Source organism: Macrobrachium nipponense, chromosome 23, assembly GCF_015104395.2.
Source record: "Macrobrachium nipponense isolate FS-2020 chromosome 23, ASM1510439v2, whole genome shotgun sequence".
In the NCBI taxonomy this organism is placed as follows: Eukaryota; Metazoa; Arthropoda; class Malacostraca; order Decapoda; family Palaemonidae; genus Macrobrachium; species Macrobrachium nipponense.
In genome coordinates this window covers 81,224,830-81,241,080 of record NC_061090.1, presented here as the reverse complement: position 1 = coordinate 81,241,080, position 16,251 = coordinate 81,224,830, and the positions used below count along the sequence as shown (strand labels likewise).

The window sequence follows — 16,251 nt, the reverse complement described above, 5'->3', positions numbered from 1 at the left end:
CTCTTTATGTAGTCACCTGTAAACTTGTCCATCCAGCATGTGACAGCTCACTACTTGTCTCTTTGTCTAAAGAGAGAGACAAGTAAAACAGAGAAGGGAGATGGTCAGTCAATCACAAAACTTCTCTCCCACTTACCAAATACCTGGAATGAGATGCATGTGTACCATAAGGGAGCTGGATGAACCACACAACATTTTGGGCAGCCACCAAAAGATCCAAGGAAAAGCATGTCCAAAGACTTACGGGAAAGTCCTGCAGGTGCTACAAGGTAAATGTGGTCTGGTGCAATTACATACCTACCTGTACTACCTACTGAACCAACAGGTTCTTCCAGAATGCGGGGGATAGGGAGATACCCCCAACTTTGTGATCTCTTGCCCAGACCGAACTCCTATTTACCTAACGAAACTTGAAAGAGATGTGCTTTTGGACAACTTTCCCTTGGCCAAGTCAGTACAACTGAAGAGGCATCAACACTCAAGCCTGAGATGCCGAGTTCTCTTAAGGTAGTACTGCACCACTCTATCCGGACAAAGTAGCGTCTCGTTCTGACCATTCCTACAAAATCCTTCAGGAAGGATTGAAAAAGGCTCGAATCTGGAGTCAGGACCTATGAAGTCTAAGTCTCAATTACAAATTCTGGGGACAACTTCAGCATAACAGATAGCCGTCCCATCGAGTGCTTTGCATAGAAGGCCATGAAGTTTGCCTACTCTCTTTGCCAAACCTAGGATATGCAAAGAAAAAACAATCTTAAGAGTTAGAATTCTGTCTGAAGACCCTCTCAACAGCTTGTACAGTGTACGAGCTAGGCTTCTTAAGATGACTATCACAACATACTAGGGGGCCTGAGTTCCCTAGGTGGGAAAGACAGTTCAAAACTTCTCAAAAGTACCATAAAGTTCTCTTACGGGGATGAAAGATCTATTTCCTTCAACCAATTACCCTATGATGAAAGGTTTTTAAAAATTCCTAGAATTTTAAAGCTTTTTAACATTAATGTTTACTACTTGGTTGTAATTTTACACTTTATCACCTAAGATTGAGGTATTACTTTATCAGTTTTCTGACTAAATATTTTAGGATGCTAGTTTAAAGTATATTTGGTATTTTAACTATTAAAATAGGGAGTTATACATATATAGTACACATGTATACAGGCAGTCCTCGGGTTATGATGGTCTCAACCTACGATGTTTTGTGGTTCAATGCAGTTGTTTATTTCTTAACACCATAGATGATCAAATAATTCATAAAGGTGACTCTTCTGATGGCAGTGCTTGTAAGAAAATTAAAGCAATCACCATGGAAACGAAATCACACATTGGGAAATGCTCTGAAAAGGGTGAAACACCTATGGACATTGGCCGTGGATTAGACCTAAGCCATTTGACTATGGCCACAATTATCAAAGACAAAGGCTGCATTCCTGAAAAAATAATCGGCTGCTATGCACTCCACTGTGATTGCAAAGCAGGGTGGTCTGATGGGTTATGAAGTGTCATCAGGAAAGATTTGCTTTACCAGGTGTTCACACTGCTAAGCATTCATGGAGATTACTTTCTCAAAATTCACAGACTCAAAAATTTGCAGATTTTTGTTGTTGTTGAGCATAGCTATAAATACAAGCAAAAATTTGGCGACTTGCAGGCTTTTCCCATCAATAAATATTTACTGATTAGTGGCTTTTGATGTTACTTTCATGCCTAAATACATTTATATGATGCAAAAATGATTTACTAATTTTTAAATATTAATATTGATTAATACTGTATTAAGTTTAATAAGAATAAATGATATTAAAAAAGAAAAATAATAATTCTCTCTCTCTCTTACTTAGATGTATATTTTTTGTATGATAAATAAATTATTTAATATTTTTCAAATATTAATATTAATGTAAACAGCAAAAGTAATATTAATTCATTAAAGAAAATACTATAATTAATTAGTCAGATTTTAGTTTATAAATTAATGAATAATGTAAAATTTTAAGGGAATACAGACATATCATCCATCATCTTTTGCTGAGAGATTTGGAGAGAGGGGGAAGGGTGAGCCTGTCAGTTAAGAAACCTGACAGCCTATGGTCTGGTATGCATCCTCCGTAGAGGGGGTTCTAAGTATTTGTGGATTTTAACTATTCATGGGGGGGGGTTCTCGTACGCATCCCCCACAAATACAGGGGGTGCATGTATTAGGCATGAGGTGACTTCTCTAATCCCAATTAAACTCCCTAATTAGATCTGGATTCTCCACATGGATCCCACAGACCTTCACTCAGGTGCTTAAGGAGGCCAGCCGGAACCCTTATATATGGTGGTATAGGGCAAAAAATGCAGTCATGAAAAAATTCATGGAGCTTCATATGGCAATTGAGAATACATACACGAAATATTTCGTCAAAATTCCTCTTACTTTCGTAGTTACAGGGTAATTAGTTAACGTAACTCAATAAGCCTAAAACATTGATCCGTACAAGAAAATGCAATATTTCTTCTATCATCATAAATTTTCATAATTATTGTCAAAGAAATTGGGAGAAATGGCATCTGTAGACATTCCCCGAGTCGAGAAGGGAGACTTCACTTCAGTCAGCTATCAGTGTGAGCACAAACTTCAAGTAGTCTACACATTTGATTTCACCTCTAACATTCGCTTGCTTTTACGTATGTTTATGTATGTTTTGGCAAGAATTTCATCATGCCAATGAGGAAAAGACGAGGAAAACATCTCGCTAACATACAGACGAAGAAAAATTGCTCAAGTATTATTACAGAATATCATAATATACGCGTAGTTAGTGAAGAGAGAGGGGAGGGTTGCGTAGTAAGGGTTGTGTAGTAACGCCCCCGTCTTGCCTGACAGCACACGTCACACTGTGCCCAAGGCTACGATCTTTGAGCAAAGAGATCTTCTTTTATGATAAATAACAAAGTTTTGGTTTTTAATACCCAAAATGGAATATGAAATTCATAATAATCATGATTTATTAAATTGCCTTTGTAAAAAGAGAGTACACCTTCGAGTTTCACCTCTGACATTCTCTTGCATTTACTTTTGTTTATCTTTGTTTCGGCAAGAACTTCATCATGCCAAAGAGGAAAATACAAGGAAAACATCTCGCTAACATACAGAAGAAGAAAATTCGCTGTAATAAGCCGAGTTAGTGAAGGGGAGAGAGAGAGAGTTGCGTAGGAAGGAGTGCCCCATCTTGCCTGATGCAGTGCCCCAGGCTACGATATATGAGCAAAGGGATCATCATTTATGATTAAATTATGATAAATAAAATAGTTTTGGTTTATTAATACACAAAAAAAAAATATACATTCATAATAATAATTATTTATTAACATTGTCTTTATAGAAATACGAAGGAAAACTTTGAACGCCCGTATCTCAAAACTATACTTATTGACCTTCAAAATCTATCTTCTCACTTAGTTTTAAAGCTATAACATTGGAATTTGGTATATAACTCAGAAAGACATTATAGAACAATCAAATAGAGCACTTTTTTCCAATTTTTTTTTCGTCTTTTTTTTATACATTTTTTCTCCTGATTTATAGGGTTTATTTTTTTTCCATATTGAAAAATTCATATCTAGCAAAAAAATATCTTTTAGAAAAAAAACTCCTCATTCGATTGGAGGTCTACATCAGGTGTATATATGATAGTAATCCTAGGTCTTAATATTAAATATCAAGGGAGGAGATAGAATTTGAAAAATGGTTATTTCTGGGCTCAGCTCGTGTCGCTGCGCGAAATATCCTTTAATCTATTATTTCTAGGGTAAATGGTTACTAACACATACCAGAGAATAAATAAATAAAGAAAAAGGTCAGTATAACTGACTCGCTCACCCTCCAAGAGGGTGTCGGTATGAACACTAGGCGAGTGAGACCACTACCACGAGCCAAATGCCAATAGAAATCTCCCACTACAAAAACCCTCCAAGAGGAGAGCCGACCCACAGAGTGAGCAGCTCGTACTACTACTACTCCATCCCATGCTGCCGACTGCTGCGCCTCTGGTGGACATCCTTTTCAGTTAGCGCACACGAGTCACACGTGCTATTTTTCTCTCTGTGTTTTTTGTGCCCTTTCGTTGGATTTATCTATAATGGAGCGTGCAGCTATCGCAGCAGCTAAGTTAAGTACTCAGTATTTATGGTTAGTTGGTTGGTTTTTTCCGGCCCTGAGACAGTATTTGCCATTTTTTAGGTATAAATACGTACTCTGGGTCGGAAGCATGGCAGCATGGTTCTGCCGCGTGGTGGGTTCGTTCTTGGTCTCCCATACCTAGAAACATCCCCTTATCTATGTACGCTCTATATTAATTATCCGTTTTACTTAGGGTACTGTCTACTCAGGTTTGTCATGCATGCATGTCTTTTACCTTATGTAGGCTTCTTCTTTCCAGACCCTAGTCCCGGCTCTTAGTATCGGCCTCTGACTAGCTTTGAGTGGTAGACTTTCCTTCGGGTTAGTCGTACACTCCTGGATTTTTTCTCCTACTATATTGTTTTCTTTCTTTTAATTTTATTTATTTGTACCATGTATTTTGTATGGTTAGGTTAGTTAGGCGTCTGGCTTAGCCTAGGTCCTGGCTCATTGAGCCTATACTACCGCTCATCAGTTCGGTTGCTTCCCTATAGCATCTCTCTGATCAGTTGGTTTTGGCCCAGTGGGCCTTTATGCTACTGCTTTTCAGTTCAGTTGCTTCCCGATAGCATCTCTCTGATCAGTTGGTTTGTCCTAGGCTTAGTTGTTTTGTTTTGCTCTTAGCCGCCTCGTGGTCACTACGCGATCACGAGACAGCCAGACGACCTGCCCAGTCACCTTCCCCCCCCTCCCGCTCTTCCATAGAAGTCGGGAGGGTGGGTCGGTCTGCCCATGCTCGCTCCACATACCCGAGCCTGCTTCCCTCTCTCCCCCCAGGCGGAGGGGCCAGGGAGACGGGACAGACCCAGACTGGACTCGACCTCTCCGGCTTCTCGGTCCGGCCGGGTGGTAATGTGGTGGGGGGTACTGGCCTTTCCCCCCATCCGTTGCTTCCTTGTCGCTCCGTGTTCGCTCGAGCCTGTATGTCTTCTCGCTCTTTCCCACCTTACTAGGGCTCCTTTCCTGATCGGAGTCCTGGCATCCAGCGGAAAGATGTTAGTCCCACCCAGTAAGAGTGGACCGGAACATACAGTGGTCCCTGCTAACCTTACCGTATTGCCGAGTTACTACACTCCGCTACGCACTGGACTTGGTCCGGTTCGTTTGAGTTTTAGGTTTAAGTGTTATTAGATTAACTATAAGTTTATCTTAAGTACCTCAAACCTTCCCCCCCTCCCTTACGTGTCTTACCGGATCTCTCCGGGATTATAGCCTATTCAGGCGAAGCAGGGGGGGGTTATGCACAAATTTTTTCCGAGCTCCGGCATGCAACGGAGTTCTTCTGTCCTTTAGCCTGTAAGTGATATTCTTTAAGATACTCATGTGTCTTCCCACTTACAGACCACCAACTGTGAGCATCCGGGATGCGCCGCCACACTTCAGGACCCCATGTGGACACGAAGTTTTGCCGGTCCCATGCTCCATGCGCGACTCTGCACGGGGACATCCAGGTCTGGTACCATGAGACGTGTACCATATGTTACGATCTGGTGAGCCAGCTTTTAGAAGGGTAAGTATTCCATCTCCGGTAGCTGCTCCGCTTCTGTTTTAGTGCTTAAGTTTTCATCATTCACTTTAACTTAAGGCATCTAAGTTTAAGTTATACTTTAAGTTTTAGTTTTAAGTGATTCTTAAATCTAATCTACGCCCTCTCTTCCAGGCGCCGGCAGTGAGGGATACCGCACTGGCAACCCTGCGGGCCTGGGTCGGCGGTTTTGGGAAGAACGCCGCCAAGGGTATGCCCTACATCTTAGAGAAGCGGTTGGCGCTGTTTAATCTTCCCCGGAGGCAAGGCGACAGGATACGTCGACCCAGTAGAGGCGGCCCCGACTATCGCCTTCATCCAACAACAGCTGGCTGCCTCATTAACTGACCAAGACCAGGATATCTCCACGGACGTCGCGACTTTAGATATTAATGTGGAACCTATGGTAGGTGTAGACGACCTGTTGGTCGAGGTAGGTAAGGTGGACACCCAAGGGTCACCCTTGGGCGTAACTGTTCTTCTACTCCTGCAACCTCTCCATCCTTCCAAGGCTTTACAGGTGATGAATTGTATACTCCTCCTGACGCTTCGGTTAGACCTAAGGTCAAGGGTCAAGCAGTGAAATCCTTGACTAAGACGTCGTCGTCGTCTAAGAAGACGACTTCGGCGTCATCCTCCTCGCGTAAGTCTCCAGGCTGGGAAGCCCGGAGCAGACAGGTCTAAAGCTTCTAGCTCCGGCTCTAAGTCCTCGAGGAGTAAATCCTCCAGAGAGAGATCTCGCACCCCGGCAGAGTCACCAGTTCCGCTACCCTTGGTTCCGATTCAGAGCCACCCCTCCACCTCCGCAGCAGCTCCGGCCTTGGACGCCAATGCTGGCCTGTTGCAACAGGTGGGCGACCTGGTTGGGTCCCTAAAGAGTAGCATGGAACAAATGATCTCTCGTTTGTCTGATAGGATTACTTCCCAGGACTCCATTATAGCCGGACTGAGAGAAGCCCCTCTAGCCTCCTCCTCCACTTTCAATACGAGTGGAACTCAGCTTCCTCCGTATGACTCGCTACCTCCGTTCTCGATGAACAATCCATGGAGAGTAGCGTCATACGCCCCCTTCCAGGACGGTCTCATTTCTATACTGGAATTTGGAACTCGAAGGATAGAGGACTTCGAGTTCTACCCGGAAGACCTCCAGCCTCCGTTCATAGGCTACGCAAGGCTTACAGCTTCAGCCATGGTTCGGGATGATAGGGTACCAAAGGAGACAGTCCTCTATTCACGAGACCAGGCTCAGAGAGAATGGCTCAGGTGTTTAGAGGACATGGATTGTTCTAATACCAAGATACAACCTTTTAAGAGTCCCTTTACCATTTTCACAATGGATGAGAGTACCCCGCTCCCGTTCCTGACAAAGATCGCGAGGTCTACCATCCCAGCGGCCCAGAAGGGGGAACCCATGCCTCAATTGAAGGAAGCAGATCCCACATCTCCGTTGCTCCCCTCAGTCCGGAGAATTGTGGGAAGACTTGCCGAACACCTTCTCAGCTGGCAAACTCAAACCGGACTGTGCTATGGAGCAGTTTGGTGAAAAGCTACCCAGGCTCCCAGATAGCCTTATTCAGGCTGAATTTGACGCGAAATCGCGATTAGCCAGGTCAATTAACTCTATGGCTATGTCCGAGGTAGCAACCATAGCCTATGGCTCAGAACCGCTTTTTAAACTCATGACCAAAGCCCTGACTCAAACGGTACAGTCGGATATGTTTGAGTTTGCCACTGCTAGAACGAATTGTAGGAAGCATGTCCTACAAGAGGCAACCATTCGACATGAGCCGAATAGGTTACTCTCGTCTAACATCTGGGGAGCAGATCTCTTCCCAGAAGCTATGGTGAAGGAAGTCCAGTCAGAGGCTACGAGGCTGAACCAGAGCCTTAAGGACCGTTGGGGCCTTACGGCTAAGAGGAGGCAAGACCTAACACCTAAAGGTAAGGACAGAGGAAACCTAGGCGTTTCCATCCTTACCAGAAAAAGCAGCCACGCTTTCCTCAGCAAGTTCCAGCGGTGCCCTTAGTGCAAACAGCCCAACCTTCCACTTCTAAGGCTCAATCACAACCAATTTATGTGATATCCTCAGCCTCAGCCCTCCACCTCTTACGCCATCTCTCCAGCTTACAATCAAGCCTTCGAGAATCAAGCTTCACAGAAGTATGACCGCTCGGGTAAGGGAGGCAGAGTAAGCGTTCCTTTCGTGGGAGAGGGTCGGGAGGCCCCTTTAATAGGGGAAAGCACTTCAGAGGAGGTCGAGGCGGTTACCAGAACCAATGAAGAACTTCAGGTAGGAGGGAGGCTGTTTCACTTTCCTCCACCGGTGGAACTTCAGCGAATGGGCTCAGAGCATAGTGTCAAAAGGCCTGGGTGGAGCTGGTTGACGAACCCACCTCCATCCAGACCTTTCCGTCAACTTCCTTCCAAGGAATTGACAGAGTACGCAGAGGACCTCCTTCAGAAAGGAGCTATAGCGAGAGTCAAGAGATTAAAATTTCAAGGTCGCTTGTTCAGCGTGCCAAAGAAAGGCTCACAAAAAAGAAGGGTAATCTTAGACTTGTCCCGCTTAAACTTAGCCATCCGCTGCGACAAGTTCAAGATGCTCACGATCTCGCAGGTGCGGACCTTACTTCCCCGTGGGGCCGTCACCACCTCTATCGATCTTACAGACGCCTACTATCATATCCTTATTGCAAGACACTTCCGTCCATATCTGGGTTTCAAGATAGGAGACCAGGCATTCTCCTTCAAGGTAGTTCCCTTCGGACTCAACGTGGCACCCAGGGTGTTCACGAAACTAGCGGAAGTGGTAGTGCAACAACTCAGGTCACAAGGGATTATGGTAGTAGCGTATCTCGACGATTGGTTGATCTGGGCTTCAACAATCGAGGAATGCAACAGAGCTACACTGAAAGTGATTCAGTTCCTGGAATATCTAGGCTTCAAGATAAACAGGGCCAAGTCAAGACTCACTCCAGAGTCAAACTTTCAGTGGCTGGGCATTCAATGGAATCTATCCTCCCATACTCTGTCGATTCCATCAACCAAAAGGAAAGAAATAGCGAAGTCAGTCAAGCAATTTCTAAGTCACAAACTGGCGTCAAGGAGGGCTCAGGAGAGGATCCTGGGTTCTCTCCAGTTTGCATCAGTGACGAACGTCTTAATGAAAGCCAAACTGAAAGACCTAACCAGAATCTGGCGCTCACGAGCAAATGTCAGGTCCAGGGACAAACTATCCTCAGTCCCTCTGATTCTAAAGAATCGACTTCGGCCGTGGGCGAAAGTCAAGAATTTGTCAGTGTCAGTACCCCTTCAGTTCCCTCCACCAGGGATCACCATCCACACAGACGCGTCCTTAAGCGGTTGGGGAGGGTATTCCCAGGTCAAAAAGGTTCAAGGAACTTGGTCACCTCAGTTCAGTCAGTTCCATATAAAGAAACGTACTGGAGGCAATGGCAGTGTTCTTGACTCTAAAAAGGTTGCGCCCACCAAAGTACTCCCACATAAAGCTAGTTCTGGACAGCGCAGTGGTAGTACATTGTATAACAGGGGAGGCTCCAAGTCACGTCATCTAAATCATGTCATGGTAGCCATCTTCTCCCTGGCAGACAAGTTCAGTTGGCATCTCTCCTCCACTCACATAGCTGGAGTGAGAAACGTCATAGCAGACGCGTTATCCCGATCAGTGCCCCTAGAGTCGGAATGGTCACTGGACAACAGTTCGTTCCAATGGATCCTTCAAAGAGTTCCAGGGCTACAAGTGGATCTCTTCGCATCTCAAGCGATCACAAACTGCCGTGTTATGTAGCCCCCAACCTGGACCCTCTGGCCTATGCCCACGGACGCCCTGGCTCTAGACTGGAACAACTGGAAGAAGATTTATGTCTTTCCTCCAGTGAATCTTCTCATGAAAGTTTTAAACAAACTCAGGACATTCAAGGGTCAAGTGGCTCTAGTAGCCCCAGACTGGCCGAAGAGCAATTGGTATCCCCTAATTCTGGAGCTGGGCCTTCGTCCTCTTCGGATCCCCAATCCAGGCTCTCCCAGTCAGTACAAACGAAGACTGTGTTCGCTTCCTCAGGGATTCTCAAAACCCTAACTTTATGGACTTCATGAAGTTTGCGGCAAAAAGAGATGCGAATATTGACCCTCAGAATATTCTCTTCTTGGAATCCGATAAAAGGGATTCAACTTTGAGACAGTATGATGCTGCTGTCAAAAAGTTAGCAATCTTCCTGAGAGAATCAGATATTAGAATCATGACAGTTAATTCAGCTATATCCTTTTCAGATCCTTATTTGAAAAAGGTTTAGCAGCTAGCACGATTACGACAAACAAGTCAGCCTTGAAAAGATATTTCAATTTGGGTTCAACATAGACTTGACGGATTCCTACTTCTCGTCTATTCCTAAGGCATGTGCTAGACTTAGACCTTCTGTAAGGCCTACGTCAGTTTCATGGTTCTTAAACGATGTTCTAAAACTGGCTTCAGAAACCGATAATGACACATGCTCGTTTATAATGCTCTTAAGAAAAACCCTGTTTTTATTAAGCTTAGCTTCAGGAGCAAGAATTTCAGAACTGTCGGCTTTATCCAGAGATCCGGATCATATTCAATTCCTTCCCACAGGGGAAGTCCTACTTTCTCCGGAACGTAGCTTTTTAGCAAAGAATGAAGATCCTTTGATGAGGTGGGAACCTTGGAAGGTACTACCCCTTCCACAAGAGTATCTCTTTGCCCAGTTACAACCTTACGAGCCTTTCTGTCCAGGACCTCCTCATCCTCATCGGGTCCCCTCTTTAGAGGGAAAAAGGTGGAACTTTATCCATTAAAGGCATCAGGCAACAAATCCTGTACTTTATTAAGCAAGCCAATCCTGACTCTTTCCCGAAAGCACATGATGTCAGGGCAGTAGCCACCTCAATTAATTATTTCCAACACATGAACTTCGATGAGTTGAAAAAGTATACCGGATGGAAATCGCCGACAGTGTTCAAACGTCATTACCTTAAGTCCTTGGAAGCTCTGAAATTTTCAGCAGTAGCAGCGGGTAACATAGTTTCCCCTGACTCTAGTTAATTTGTAGTAGAAGATTCAGTCCTCCTTTCTACCTGCCTCACCCAACAGTTCGTCTATTCCTGCCGTGTTCATTTACATTCACCTTGTGTCTTAGCTGCTTTTATGATGATGTAGTGGGTGCCCCTTATTTTTTTGCTAGGGACACTCACAGATGATTATAGATATTGATCTCATGGATGTTACCCCCTTATTTTTATGCTAGGGGATACATCTTATTTATAATGGTTACGGGTTTTGTATATTAAGTCATATACATTCCTTATATATTATCATTGTTGATTAATTTGTTCATTTGATTATTTTAATTGCTATTATATTTTTGATACATGCCTTTACACAGATACCATTTTGTTACATGTAAACCATTTTACCTCTGTACATATGTAAATTACCTTATGATAAGAAACATGATTAGAATTAAGTGTAATTTAAGCATATTTCTAATTTTGTATCACTGTGTATTTGTATCTTTTTAGCATTATATTCTTTTTTTATATTTATTTTCTCTTTTATTTGAGACCTATTCTGATTTATTTTATTACTTTTGTTTACAATCTTGTGCTATTTCTCTGGTACGATTTCGCGCAGCGACACGAGCTGAGCCCAGAAAAGGGATTTTGACGTAAGGAAAAATCTATTTCTGGGCGATTGGCTCGTGTCGCCAGCGAAATCCCACCCTACCCATCCCTTCGCCCAAGATTGTCTGCTAACTTCAGGATGGCCACCAGAGGCGCAGCAGTCGGCAGCATGGGATGGAGTAGTAGTAGTACGAGCTGCTCACTCTGTGGGTCGGCTCTCCTCTTGGAGGGTTTTTGTAGTGGGAGATTTCTATTGGCATTTGGCTCGTGGTAGTGGTCTCACTCGCCTAGTGTTCATACCGACACCCTCTTGGAGGGTGAGCGAGTCAGTTATACTGACCTTTTTCTTTATTTTATTTATTCTCTGGTATGTGTTAGTACATTTACCCTAGAAATAATAGATTAAAGGATATTTCGCTGGCGACACGAGCCAATCGCCCAGAAATAGATTTTTCCTTACGTCAAAATCCCTTTTTCGGGATAAATCGCCCTGGCGTCACAAAACCGAAGGTCAGAGGCAAAAATCATATGCGGTTTGGAGATGTCCCAAGTCACCTTATTAAGTGGTATGAATATCAAAGTCCTGTCCTTAAAAAATGGCATTAACCGGCCGGCCCCATTAAAAGAATGAGAGGTCTAGGCTCTTACTTCGCATGAGAGAAAAATGGAAGTTTTCAACGGTCTGCCCAAAGTTACGTTCCCTCTAAACTCATCTGTACTGTAACCTGTACTGAATCCGGCAAAGAATATCTGTGCCACTACTGTTCAGGTAAACAGGAAGGATCTCATTTTGAACCTAACAAGGCAGGGCTGAAAAACTATTAGAAAGTGAGAAAAAATTGTATATTCACTTCTCTTGAAAATCCCAAAACTGTAAGAATCTATCTTCATCTTCTAATTGAAAGAGGTATTACCAGTCCACTCAGTATCATTCAATTGTTTGTTAACAGCAATTTTCCACTTGTCCTTTTTGCACAGATTACAACTAAAACTTTAGTAAAATATAATTGCCTTTAGCTTTATGATGCTCCCCTACCACCATCAAACCTCGTGAACCAAGGGTCGTAAGTTATAAAGACTATAACCCTGCTTCTAGTCAGACGCTACCAAGACTGTAACTCATACTTTATGTGCCCCCTATGGACTGTTACTTATTTCAAGATAATATACATATCAACATGTCTGCTATATCTTATGACATGCATCTCTTCTCATGACAGAACGAAAAGACAATCTACAAAGAGATATTATGTTTCTACCCCATAAGAGTTATCAAAATATAGTTTTAACAGCACTATATAAATGGTGTAGCACTTTGCATCTTTAATAAAATCCTCACCTGAGTAAGTAGATTGTGTAACAACCACTGTTTGCAGGCATTATCAACCTCTACTACTCCGTATCTTCTTGCTGCTTCATGGTACTGTAGCACAGTCTGGAAATAGTGGTTTATATACTAGAACAATTAGGAATTATACAACATAACAGAAAGTTACAAATATCAATATTCTTCTTAATGAACAATTCCTCAGTAGGACACTGGTAAAAATATATATAACAATACAGTACAGAGTAAGATATTAAATATGTATATAGTGGACCCCTCGTATTCGCGGACTCACACATTCGCGGATTTCTCTCGGGAAAGTTTCCCCGCACTGTTCGCGGAAAATTCGCACATTCGCGGTATTTTTCTATGAGAAATATCCACAAATTCCTGGGGTTTTTTTTATCGATTTCATCATAAAATGCACTTTTTGTGATAAAACTATTAAAAAAAAAAAACAAATATATAAATTTTGAGTGGGTTTTTCTCGAGTTTTAACTAACAAAATAGGCTGTATTTACTGTCTTTATAGGGATTCCAAACATTCGCGGGTTCTAACTATTCACGGGAGGGGGGGGGGGGGGGGGGGGGGGGGGGGGGGGGGGAGGAGGAGGAGGAGGAGGAGGAGGAGGAGGAGGAGGAGGAGGAGGAGGAGGAGGAGGAGGAGGGGGAGGGGGAGGAGGAGGAGGGGGGGGGTTGTTGTTGTTCTGGTATGCATCCCCCGCAAATACGCAGGATCACTGTAGACTATTTCTCTTAACCAACATCAGTATTTTATCAATATTCAGAAAGGGTCATAACCAATCTTTAAGCACTTTGGTTGTGAACCATAGCTATAAATTCACAGAAAATGGGGAAACAATGAGAATACAGTACATATTCTATTACTACTTTGCCATAATTTACAGAAATTAAAGATAAGATCAAATTAATACTATCACATGAAGATTACCTATGATGATAAAATAAGAAGCACACCAAAAATAGTTATTCAACTCTGGGCAGAAAAACTAGTAGGATAAGCAGCAGTTACAAGTAAAGTAGACTTGTCCCGTACAATTAGTTCACCTTCACTTAGCATCTGCAAGTAGTGGCCTATCAGTGTGGATTGTTTATGTATTTTCTTTGAGTGGGTTTATTGTCTACCATTACCTGATAAAGCCTGTGCAAAATACATATTGTTATCTTTATTACGTAAGGGTCCCTGAAAAATTCTGAATGGTACCTGTAAATTGATAGTTTCCAACATAATGCTGGTACACTGCTCAATAAGAGGATCCATCTGTAGAAGTAGGGCAGTAGCCAGCAACGGTATAACTTGGGCAGCTTCAACCAGAATATCATCCTTGTAGAACTGGCCAAGTGCAAGTCGGAGGGCTGCAAAAATCATGAGTAATAGATATTAGTGGTCCCATTTCCCTGGATTTAAACATTAGCTATAACTATGGTAAAAGTTCCAGTTGAATTACAGTACAAAAATATCTAGATCTACGAACACAGGACATTAAAAAAACACCACAGCAAAAAATCTATTTCTGGGCTCAGCTCGTGTCGCTGCGCGAAATATCCTTTAATCTATTATTTCTAGGGTAAATGTACTAACACATACCAGAGAATAAATAAAATAAAGAAAAAGGTCAGTATAACTGACTCGCTCACCCTCCAAGAGGGTGTCGGTATGAACACTAGGCGAGTGAGACCACTACCACGAGCCAAATACCAATAGAAATCTCCAACAACAAAAACCCTCCATGAGGAGTGCCGACCCACAGAGTGAGCAGCTCGCACTACTACTACTCCATCCCATGCTGCCGACTGCTGCGCCTCTAGTGGCCATCCTTTTCAGTTAGCACCTCACGAGCAGACGTGATATTTTTCTCTCTGTGTTTTTTGTGCCCTTTCGTTGGATTTATCTAGAATGGAGCGTGCAGCTATTGCAGCAGCTAAGTTAAGTACTCAGTATTTATGGTTAGTTGGTTTTTTCCGGCCCTCGGTCAGTATTTGCCGTTTTTTAGGTATAAATACGTACTCGGGGTCGGAAGCATGGCAGCATGGTTCTGCCGCGTGGTGGGTTCGTTCTCGGTCTCCCATACCTAGAACATCCCATTCTCTATGTACGCTCTATATTTATTATCCGTTTTACTTAGGGTACTGTCTACTCAAGGTTTGTCATGCATGCATGTCTTTTACCTTATGTAGGCTTCTTCTTTCCAGACCCTAGTCCCGGCTCTTAGTATCGGCCTCTGACTAGCTTTGAGTGGTAGACTTTCCTTCGGGTTAGTCGTACACTCCTGGATTTTTTCTCCTACTTTATTGTTTTCTTTCTTTTATTTTATTTTATTATACCATGTATTTTGTTATGGTTAGGTTAGTTGGGCGTCTGGCTTAGCCTAGGTCCTGGCTCCTTGAGCCTATGCTACCGCTCATCAGTTCGGTTGCTTCCCTATAGCATCTCTCTGATCAGTCGGTTTTGGCCCAGTGGGTCTCTATGCTACCGCTTTTCAGTTCAGTTGCTTCCGCGATAGCATCTCTCTGATCAGTTGGTTGGTCCTAGGTTTAGTTGTTCTTATTTTAGCCTTACCGTCTCGTGGTCACTCCGCGATCACGAGACAGCCAGACGCCTGCCCAGTCCCCTTCCCCCCTCCTCCCGCTCTCCATAGAGTCGGGGGAGGGTGGGGCAGTCTGCCCACGCTCGCTCATCATACCCGAGCATGCCTCCCTCTCTCCCCCCAGGCGGAGGGGCCAGGGAGACGGGGACAGACCCACCCAGACTGGTCGCGACCTCTCCGGCTTCTCGGTCCGGCCCGGTGGTGATGTGATGGGGGGTACTGGCCTTTCCCCCCATCCGTTGCTTCCTTGTCGCTCCGGTTCGCTCGAGCCTGTATGTCTCCTCGCTCTTCCCGACCTTGCTAGGTCTCCTTTCATGATCGGAGTCCTGGCATCCAGCGGGAAGTTGTTTGTCCACCCAGTAGGGTGGACCGGAACATACAGTGGGTCCCTGCTAACCGTACCGTATTGCTGAGTTACTACACTCCGCTACGCACTGGACTTGCTCCGGTTCGTTTGAGTTTTAGGTTTAAGAGTTTTTAGATTAACTATAAGTTTATCTTAAGTACCTTAAACCTCTTCCCCCCTCCCCTACATGTTTTACCGGATTCTCCGGGATTATAGCCTATTCAGGCGGGGCAGGGGGGGGTTATGCTCAAATTTTTTCCGAGCTCCGGCATGCAACGGAGTTCTTCTGTCCTTTAGCCGAGTGTTATTCTTTAAGATACTCATGTGTCTTCCCACTTACAGGCCACCAACTGTGAGCATCCGGGATGCGCCGCCACACTTCAGGACCCATGTGGACACGAAGTTTGCCGGTCCCATGCTCCATGCGCGACTCTGCACGGGGACATCCAGGTCTGGTACCATGAGACGTGTACCATATGTTACGATCTGGTGAGCCAGCTTTTAGAAGGGGTGAGTATTCCATCTCCGGTAGCTGCTCCGCTTCTGTTTTAGTGCTTAAGTTTTTATTATCCACTTTAACTTAAGGCATCTAAGTTTAAGTTATATTTAAGTTTTAGTTT

At 43.8% G+C, this 16,251-nt stretch overlaps 1 protein-coding gene across 1 annotated transcript in view; it reads right to left on the bottom strand.

Annotated features, from left to right (window-relative positions):
- Window positions 1-16,251, bottom strand: part of LOC135202108 (protein germ cell-less-like) — a 184,185-nt gene that overhangs the window by 68,144 nt on the left and 99,790 nt on the right. The window contains exons 5-6 of the mRNA XM_064231362.1: window positions 13,902-14,053; window positions 12,689-12,784 (exon numbers count right to left, since the gene is read on the bottom strand). Of these exons, the coding sequence (XP_064087432.1) occupies window positions 12,689-12,784; window positions 13,902-14,053 (248 nt within the window). The remainder of the gene's footprint in view (window positions 1-12,688; window positions 12,785-13,901; window positions 14,054-16,251) is intronic.